Source organism: Acinonyx jubatus, chromosome C2, assembly GCF_027475565.1.
Source record: "Acinonyx jubatus isolate Ajub_Pintada_27869175 chromosome C2, VMU_Ajub_asm_v1.0, whole genome shotgun sequence".
Taxonomy (NCBI): Eukaryota; Metazoa; Chordata; class Mammalia; order Carnivora; family Felidae; genus Acinonyx; species Acinonyx jubatus.
The window spans coordinates 59,465,694-59,475,829 of NC_069384.1; the positions used below are offsets into that span (position 1 = coordinate 59,465,694).

Genomic DNA, 10,136 nt, shown 5'->3' on the forward strand with positions numbered 1-10,136 from the left:
AACCTGTTCCTCCAGTATCTAAAATAGTACCTGGCTCAGAGTACTAATTGTATATATATATTGACATGTATATAATATATAAAATAAATATATATTTTGTTACAAATGTATAAATTTTCATTATAAATAAATTATATAGATATACAAATAATCATACATATAAAAGAATAATTATATATATGTTTTTTGAACGAAGACATAATCTGAATAAATGGAGACATAGATAATCCAAATGGAAGCTGGCTTCCAGGAGATGGCCACTCTGACTTTCCTCCTACCTCTGTGGCTTCTCCTTTCCAGTCTTCTTTGCTGGTTCCTCCTGATCTCTTCATCCCTAAGTGCTGGAGTTTCTCAGAGCATGAGAAACTAAAATACTAAATTCCAGAGGAGTAAATGCTTTGGGAAGGTAGGGAGGTTAGATCAGGTTTAGACTCTCTTCATAAGGAATAAAGTGGATTTACAAACTAGCGGTCAAATTATCTCATAATACTAGATGAAGTTATCATGCTGCCTTCTGTGTAACAGGACTAATACCTTACAGCACTCACCAGTTAGCTGTGCCATATCAAACTGCCTCTGAATGTGGTTCTATTTCAGGAGACAAAATGGGCCTTAAATAGAGCACTACTTGTAATACTGGAGTTTACTCCAGAGTAGATTAGTTTCAGGAAGATAGAAAGACACAAAAATTAACAGCAAGAGAAAGAAAAGTTTCCATTCTGTACTTTGAAATGCATTACAGGTTATGCTTTAATAAACTGTATTCTAAAGAACTGTTAACATTGCAGCAAAAAATGTATTCTCTTACCTTCTGCATAGACTTCATCATGATCCTCTATTTGCTCAGGTGTTTCCAAATCTATGATATGGCTCCAAAGCCTTCTGGATAAATCAGAATTTCTAGCAGAGAATGCTTTTGAAACTGCAAATTCTGAGGCTTTCTCCACCCTCTTCAATATAACAGAAAAAAGAAATCCATTAAGATGACAACAACTTTGTCCAGGGCTAAAGAATTTTTCTCCTGCTCATGGAACTGATTTTCTACCAACTACTAAAATACTTCCATTTTTCCATTTTTGAAGGAACTCTGAGGTGTAAACACCCCAAATAATTTCATTTTTTAAACATGAAATTTACTACAATATTTTGCCAAATTTTAACAGGTATTCACAATGCTTATATTTGAGCAAAAGATTATTTAGACTGTAGATAATTTTTGTTTAGAGCATTAGTGATGGGATCCTGACACCTGGATATTTTATTTCAAATAAAAAATAGAATATTTTATTAGCTCCAACGCCACTAGGATTTGCACATGAATATGAACCAGAGGCAAAATAGCTATACTTCCTTAAATTACTACCCCTGAAATGAACCTCCCATCATATGTTAAACAAACTATAGGCTCAATAAAATTGGGATAGAACCACTGAACGGTAGTCATCCAGAATGTTTTAATTCAACAGTAAAACGTGGCCCAATTCATGGAATTGGTGGAGGTGGGCAAACTGTGTTCATATTTTCATTTATCTGCACAACAAAAAATAATTTATTTTACAACTAAATCCCTGACTTTCCCCCTCCCCACAGACTTGCTTTCCTCCACACCTGGTAGTAACAATTCTACTTTTTTAGTTTTCAGGATGAAAACCCTGTAGTCCTTCTTGAACATAGTCTCTCCCTCTTACCCCACATCCAATTGGTCAGGAAATCTGTTGACTCTATTTTCAAACTATATCCAGGATCTGACCCCTTCTGGTCACCTCTACTGCTATCACCTGGTCCAAGGCACTGCAATTTCCTGACGGGTTTTCTGTGATAGTCTCCCATCACAGCAGATAGTCCCTTTAAAATGAAAGCCATAACATAACTCCACTCAAAATTCTTAAATTGTTCTTGGGGCGCCTGGGCGGCTCAGTCGGTTGAGCATCCGACTTCAACTCGGGTCGTGATCTCGCGGTTTGTGGGTTCGAGCTCCACATCAGGCTCTGTGCTGACAGCTCGGAGCCTGGAGCCTGCTGTGGATTCTGTGTCTCCCTCACTTTCTGCCCCTCCCCCACTCGTGCTCTCTCTGAAATAAATAAACATTAAAAAAAAAAACAACCTCTTCAATTGTTCTGTATTTTACTCAGAATAAAAGTCAAAGTCCTTCCAATGTGCTTCATGGTCCTGTACCATGAGGCCCTTGGTGAACTCTCCAACCTTCTTGTTTGCTACATCCCATTGCTCACTCAACTTCAGCCACAGTGATCTACTGGTTCATTCCTCTTCACATATGCCAAGCATGGTCCCACCTCAGGGACTTTGCACTTGTTTCCCCTCTGCCGAACTGCTCTCCCTCGATAGCCAAACAACTCTTTCCCTTGCCTCCTCAAGTCTTTACTCAAATATCACCTTCATCCTAAGTCCTTCTCGAACTACACTACATGAAAGGAAGGTAACCACCCTCCTTGTGGCTCTCCCTATTCTCCTTCTCTGCTCTTTCTCTGTAGCACTTATGACCTTATATTTTACCATTTATTGTCTCCCCTAAGTAGAATGTGAGCAGACATTTTTGTCCTTTTCATGCATGAAACCCCCAGTACACGTAACAGATGCCCCATAAATATTTGTTGAAAAAAGGAATACATGCAGGATTTATTTTAAAAAGCTAAACTTTCCCAAAGTTTATATTGTTGCCTGACCTATTTTGGAAATGATTTTTCCTCTTGCTCTTCATGGAAAAACTGGTAATACCTCTGCCAAAATTTGCCAGGGACTTTACCTTTTAAATTCTCAAGGATTTCATATATTAAGTTTGAATTAGAAACAGAGGAATAAAACTGAAAAGCCAAAGGTAATTTGAAAAAGATGTGGAAAATAGAACACACAGGAAAAGATAGGACTCAGAAGAAAACACGATCTAATCAGGGTTAAAGTAAAGAAAATATCATTCACTCATTATGAGGTCACTCAGGAGAGATCTGTTTCCCACATTATTTCTTGGTCTCTGATGTGCCCAAATTTATGATGGTCAATATGCCATTCAGTAGATGGTCACAATTCGCTGGGCATATAGTCCTTCCCTTTAAGGTTTTAACATTCTAAGACAGCATGATGAATTTCACATATTCTGTAGGTGTGTATATGCTATATACATATATATGTAAATAATGTGCAAATAAAATAGATCAACTTTCAGTTTTTAAACCAACATTCACAAACAAAAGGTAAACAAACCCAGATCGTAGACTCAGTTCCTCAGGCTATGAATGAAAGAAAGAACTCTGTATGGTATGTCATCTCATGTGAGTTAGAATTTGTACGATTCTTATCAAAGGAGGTAGAGAACTTGGGAGATGGGGAAGACTGATTTAGAATTTGTACAGATTCTTATCAAAGGAGGTAGAGAACTTGGAGATAGGGAAGACTGAATTGGGTACTAAAGAAGGGCACAGACCGATAACTTACAAGGAAGGGAGTAAAGAGAAATGTCTGCTCAGCTCTGACAAAGCAAGTGTTTGGGATATCACTTAAAATGAAAATTTGGGGAAAAATAGATGATACTAAGGATTAGAAATTGTCTGTATTCCTTGTTTAAAATATTACATCTTTACCATTTCTTTCAAAATAAATATGTGAGAAATGGAAGAGGTTTATCTTAAGTTATATTTCACTAAAACAGTGTCAACTTAACAACTTATTAAGTAAGTTGGTTGAAGGATTGAAGGCGAGCTTCGTTCCTACTACCTTAGTGGACGTTAAGGGGAAAACAAAACTAAAAGTGACTTTTCAGAGAGTTCACTTTCATCTACCTACCTATCTATTTATTGTTTCATATGCCATGTGTGCAAGAAAAAACTCATAGTTCTAAAGTAACACAGGGTGATTACATAGAAAACCTGAAAACCTGAACAGAGTTACTTGAATAGTAAAGTTACTCAGTAATTATGTTACATGCAAGTATATAATTTGTAAAGGAACTATCTCAATTATTCCCATGATCTTATAAATGCTCAATATGAGCTCCTCATGTCCCACAGCACACATCAATCCCATTGTCCACCCAATGGCAGAAACAACAGCTACAATGGACTCCAATTTCCTCAACGTTGGGAGGTACAAGCACAAGGTTCTTAATATACCCTCAAGTACAAACTGCATGTTTATATATAATAGTTTCAGGAGTAAGGTATTTTTGAAACTGCCCAATTCTTTTTTCATCACTCTGTATATAAGCAAATGCTTGATGCTGTTTCTGTTGTGTATGAATGCCAAAATAATTCCAAAGAAAAAAGTATTAGATAAAATGGGATTAGGTGGTTGAGGTGGGTGAGGGGAAGCTATTCACTGAGAGGTGCATCTCAAGCTGAGCTTTAAGGGAAGGATCTGGATTGACCCCCCCCCCCCCCCCACACACACACACATCAGAGAGGAATGATATTCCAGGCTGGGCGGCGGGGGGGGGGGGGGGGGGGGAGATCAGTGTAAGTCAAAGTGAAGGTAAGATAGATGGGAAGGAGACCAGCCTGACAGGAGTCACACTGAGTATCAGCAAAGGGGCTGTTACAGGTTGACTGATATTACAGGTACATTGACAGAGAGACTTAAACACCCATCTAGAATTTACAGAGTTTCATTGGATGGCGTGCAGAATCACTGAAGGTTCAAGAATAGAGAATCAATGAAAATGTTTAGAAAGCTTAAGTATCAAAGTAACAGAATGCACAGGAGTAAAAAGATGAGTCAGTGTATCAAATCAGGATGAGGATAAATTATAAATCATAGTGAACTGTTGGCATTTTGGGTGAGCTCCCCTAGAACTCACAGTTCTACTCAAGCATCTGCCTGATTCTAAGTGACTTCAACATCTCTGAGGAAGACTCACCAACATTTCAGCCTCAGGGTTTGCTTGATCTCTATTCCAATGGCCTTCCCCTCAACTGTACTTCAGCAACCTACCGACATGGTCATCCTGCACTACATCACGCAGAATTTTCCACTGTTCAGCCCCAAAGCTGATAACCCCTTTCCCCTCATCAGCCTCCTGTCCATTGGCCTCTTTTGCTCCCCCTCCTCCACTAGATTGGTGTTGCACCTAAACAAGTCCTTAGTCACTATATGTCTTCTCCTCCCAACTTAGGAGTCCTTTAAAAGGTCCTCTCCTTCCTACTCTGCATGGATATTCAGCTACTGTCTTACACAAGCCTCAAATCTCTTGTATCTTTGTCTCTCCGATGAGAATTTTTAAGTCTGGATCAATCTGATCTGTCAATTTTTGGTATCACATAAGATTTTAGTTACCTGCTTTAGCCAAGTCCCCAGTGCTGCCTGGTGATCTTTTCTGTTCTGAAGAAAGCCCTTTCTCAAACTTCACTATGCTCCACACCCTTTCCAGATACCTCTTGCCCCTTCTTCCATGTAACAAGGTCTAAGCTGATTTTGAGATGGTGGTCCACTTAAGGGGATTTGAAGTCTTAGGTCCGGAGGTTGTAACTGTTTAGGGTACACCCAGAGTTGGGATACAGTAGGGAACAAAATTAGAGAAGAAGACAGGAATGAACAGAAAAATAATAGGAGAAGCAAGAGAAGACTGATACAAAAAGATAAGGAGAGGATTTCTAGAATAAAAAAAGTGATAACTATATCAAACAAATCTTACAAAGTTTGAGAATGAAAAAGATAACAGAGGATTGATCAGGAAGTCATTTATAAGAACAATTTCTGTGGTGAGAAACAGAAACAGGGAGGGAAATTACTGTAGACACCAGAGGATAATAAAAATGAAAGGGCAGGGAGTCTAGGCTATACACCCAAAGACACTAGGTAACAACAATATGTACCACAATCAGAATGGAATGCGGGGTCAAGTAAGGACTTACTGGGGGGTTTTCCTGAGATGGAAGATTTGAGGGTATAACTGAGACAGAGCTACTGCACAAGTTTTAGAAGAATGATAAAAGATCTAACTGATGAAGCTGTCAACCGCATAAAAGAGGAAAATGGTGTAGAAAGTCAGAGCACAATTTTATCCTTCTGTGTCACTTAAATCTTCCCCTCTGGAGGAGACGGTAACTAAATGTGCAACTAAGCCCTGCAGGGGTCTGGCACTGAACTCTCAGCACTGGCATGTAAACTAAGTAAGCCTAGTATGAGGCTGAGGAGTGGGCTTCCCAGAGGCTAGCCTCCACAATGGCAGGTCCATTTTAGCTGTCTTCTAAGTCAGACCTTCCGCAGGAGCCAGCAGGCCTTCTCCGGCCCATCTATATTAGTGTCCCCCACCACATGGTTCCATTACATCTTTAATTCTCCCAACAGTTTTAAGTAAGTTGTTTAACCCCTGCTGGACTATTAACTCTGGGAAGGCAGAGAGTACCTGTCCCAAGCACTATTTTATCTTCAGTGTCCAACAGAGTGCACTGGTATCTAGAAGGCACTTCATAAATACTGTCTGGATAAATAACATTGATTACATCTAGCCTAGGTTCCATCTGGCCTGGTGCTCATAATGCCTGTCAATTTAGGTAAGTAATAGCTCTTCAAAATACTAACAGGCAGAATGATATTTTCCCAGGAAAATGCTGCATGACTTTGAAACATATGCTGCACAAATGAATTGAGTATGGCAAGTTGCCAAGCTGACACTCAGAGGCAGGCACCTGAAGTAGTTTAATGGCACTTTCAACTTAAATGGTACTTGCATTAAAAAATATACATTTCGGGCCTGGAAGAGCGCTCAGAAAGTTACCTAATCCAATCCCCTCATCATAGAATGCTCAAACATATTCTTCATTAGTCTAACATCAAGTGGCCTTTTAGAATCCACTTGAATACCTCCATTGATAGAAAATACGTCTCTTTGGGGTGCCTGGGTGGCTCAGTCGGTTGAGCCTCCGACTTTTGCTCAGGTCATGATCTCCCGGTTCGTGGGTTCGAGCCCCATGTTGGACTCTGTGCTGACAGCTGGGAGCCTGGAGCCTGCTTTGGATTCTGTGTCTCCCTCTCTGCCCCTCCCCTGCTCATGCTCTGTCTCTGTCCCTCTCTCAAAAATAAATAAACATTAAAAAACAAAAAAGAAAACACATCTCTTTAGGAGAATGCCCTCTCCATGTTTGGATCCCTCCAGTCATTAGAAAATTCTTATGATGCATGCATAGCTTTCACCTAATTCATTGGTCCCATAGGTCAATGTAACTACAGGACAGTCTTTCCAATATCTTAGGAAGGCTGCCACATCCTCTCTTACAGCTTCTCCTCTCCTGCTCCTTTAGTCTTCTTCACGTGATCCTCACAGCATTTGAAAGAATATGTCTATATTCATTTTCTTGTCATTCACACTTTCATGAGAAGCAACAGAATGAAAAAAAATACTAAAGAATATAAAACTAAAGCAACAGGAGTGCCTGGGTGGCTCAGTCAGCTAAGCATCCGACTTTGGCTCAGGTTGTGATCTCACGGCTTGTGAGTTTGGGCCCTACATCAGGCTCTGTGCTGACAGCTTAAAGCCTGGAGCCTGCTTTGAATTCTGTGTCTCCCTCTCTCTCTGCTCCTCCCCCACTCATGCTCTATCTCTCTCTCCTTCAAAAATAAATAAAAACATTAAAAAATTTTTAAAAAAACACAACTAAGGCAACGTAGTTAACATGAGAATAAAAACTGCAAAATGGAGATTAGTATTCCTTTCCATCTGATTATGTCTGACTCTTAACTCTCTTCCTATCTTAACTATGCAATATCCTTACCTTAATCCGGTGCTCCACATTGTCAGGGTCAAAGGCAGGCTGTAGATAATATATACAGAATATTAATACACAGCAATAACTTTATCAACTTTGCCTTTTTAATCTATCCTTCTGACTAAAGCATATGGAAAAGTGTCCTTTTTCTTTCCTCAAGGCATTTCATTAGCAAGTTAAGCAAGAAAAGAACACAGAGATGGTCAGAGGAAAAAACACGGAGCTTTCTCTGGGACATCTTCTGTTTTTGTCTCCTGCCTAGGCCCACCTGGAGATTCTGATTTAATTGGTCTGGAATAGGCCCCAGGTGTCAGTATTTTTTTTTTTTTAAAGGTCTCCAGAACCAAAATAGAGGAATGATAGATATGATATTCCTTATAAAAACCCAAACAAGCGCCAATTCATGAAAATCATTCAAATATCATGGAAGCAAATCTGCTTGGAGAAGGGTATGTCCCTTTCCCTGGGCCCCTCTTTTCAAGAATGACCTGTAGCCAGGGGCTTTCCTATCTTACCTACAGCAGGAATATTATTTGGTCCAAAAAGAACTAGGGAGGGGAGGTGGTGCATATCATGAGGGATAAGCAATCTTCTACTGTTTTACAAAGCTGAAAATGAAGTAAAGATCACAAATATTTTTACCCATGTCAGTCAGATATCAATACGAAATTAGAAACCAGACCAGTAAGACACTTCCTTTCTTCACTCTCTGTAACTCTTAGAGGCTTGTAGAATTCCCTCTAATAGTCACTTAACAAATAGAGGTAAGTATTTGCTTTGCTAATAATTCAGGTGGGTCTTTAAATAAAGAAGGGAATATCTCAACTAACATACTGTCACACAGAAGAAGGAAAGGTATAATACTCTCTCACATAATACGTCACCTTCACAGCACCTCAAGATAACTAATCAACGCAGCTGGACAACTGAGTGGCTTTTTCACTGCAACAAAGAGCTGATGCTATTAAAACAACTGAACCTCAAGAAGCTCTCGTGCTTTTACGTTTTTATCCTCCAAGCATTTACAATGAGCACTGGCAGCAAAAATCCTTCCTTTTTGGAGTCTTAAGAAATTGACCCAAATTTTTACCTTTCATCATCAAGTCTATACCAATAACCTATTTGAGATCCAATCTATTGTGAAACTACTACATTACAATATGAGCAGACTCTGTTTCCAAGTCTAATGCTCCTACCTCCACCCTCCCGTATTCTGGGCAAGATATTCACCAAGTGGACTACGTCCGGTGCATTATTTAGCTAGTATATTTAAAATAAACTGCAAGCTCAATTGCCTAGAGCCCTAAGAGAGGTCACGTTGTCTATAGAATATATTTTTTTAAGAAAGTGTAACTTGAGGGTGAAAACAGCTGGTGAAACTGCTCAGGAGCTGAAAGCTGAGAAGCCACTCCATTTTAGTACTCTCACATTTAAAGCATTTATTTTTGTGACTGTTAAAAAGGTAGTCTGTGGACGGCACACACCGTGTGACTGTGACTTTGCACATGGCATTTGCGTATGCTTCAAGTTTAAAATGGGGTTATCAGTTATCCATGTCTTTGGATGCTAATGCATCCAAGGAGGTAACAGATATAAAAAAGAATTATTTTTCTGAATGTTGGTGAATTCAGAAATTTTTAAGTGAATCAAGTATTGGTCTGTCCAATATCCACTTGCATTCCTGAGTTCATTTTTGATAATTTATGTAAAATTAGAAGGGGAGGACTCTGAGGCGTAGGACTTAACGTGAAGACTTTCCCCTTCCAATACAGATCTAAAATTGGAACCCCTTTTTTTAAAACAATGAAATGTGTGGGAACTTCCCTAAAATTGTGGGCGTGGGAATGGGAGGCGAGGGAATTGGCGAATTCTCTTCACCCGGATGGGTGCTACCAGACCTCTCCGGTTTGTGAAAAGCATTTGATGGAAATAGTTCTTTCACGGTACTGCCCATCAAAGCGAAAAGGTACCTAGACCCCAAAGTTCATAGGCCCCCTTCCCCAGGGCAATGCTGGCTCCAGGGCAGTCAAGGCAAGGGGGAGCCAAGTAAGGATGCCCCTGGGGGAAGAAGGAGGAAGCGCAGCCCGGCTCGGCTGCCCACGGGGTCGGTCCCCGCACCCCCCAGAGCTCCCGATTGGGATGGATCACCTTGGGACTCGGCTTCCTGGTAAATTGTTTCCAGCGATTCGGCCCCGTCCTCTTCCTTGAAGAGGACATATCCTGGGGCGCCAGCAGCATTTTCCGGGTTCAGGCCCGGACCAAGGCAAAGCTGGAAAGACCGCTCCGTTGCCAAGGCTGCTTCCGGGTCGCCCTGGGAGTTGTAGTTCCTCCGCCCGCAAAGTAGGCAGGCGTGGGGCGCCGTCGAACTACCACTCCCAGGAGGCTGTGCGCAGGCGGAACAAGGTAGGTCGGTAACCCATG

The 10,136-nt window shown here is 40.5% G+C and overlaps 1 protein-coding gene across 4 annotated transcripts in view; it reads right to left on the reverse strand.

Annotated features, from left to right (window-relative positions):
• Positions 1-10,058, reverse strand: part of CCDC191 (coiled-coil domain containing 191) — an 89,533-nt gene extending 79,475 nt beyond the window's left edge. Inside the window, exons 1-3 of one of the 4 annotated variants that reach the window (XM_015075313.3) lie at positions 9,864-10,054; positions 7,722-7,760; positions 809-950 (exon numbers count right to left, since the gene is read on the reverse strand). In XM_015075313.3, coding sequence (XP_014930799.2) covers positions 809-950; positions 7,722-7,760; positions 9,864-9,953 — 271 coding nt within the window. In that variant the 5' untranslated portion in view covers positions 9,954-10,054. Of the gene's footprint in view, positions 1-808; positions 951-7,721; positions 7,761-9,863 lie in introns of those variants that run through there. The other 3 variants (XM_053220877.1, XM_053220879.1, XM_053220878.1) reach the window with 3 other exon arrangements.
• Between the last annotated feature and the right edge of the window lie 78 nt (positions 10,059-10,136).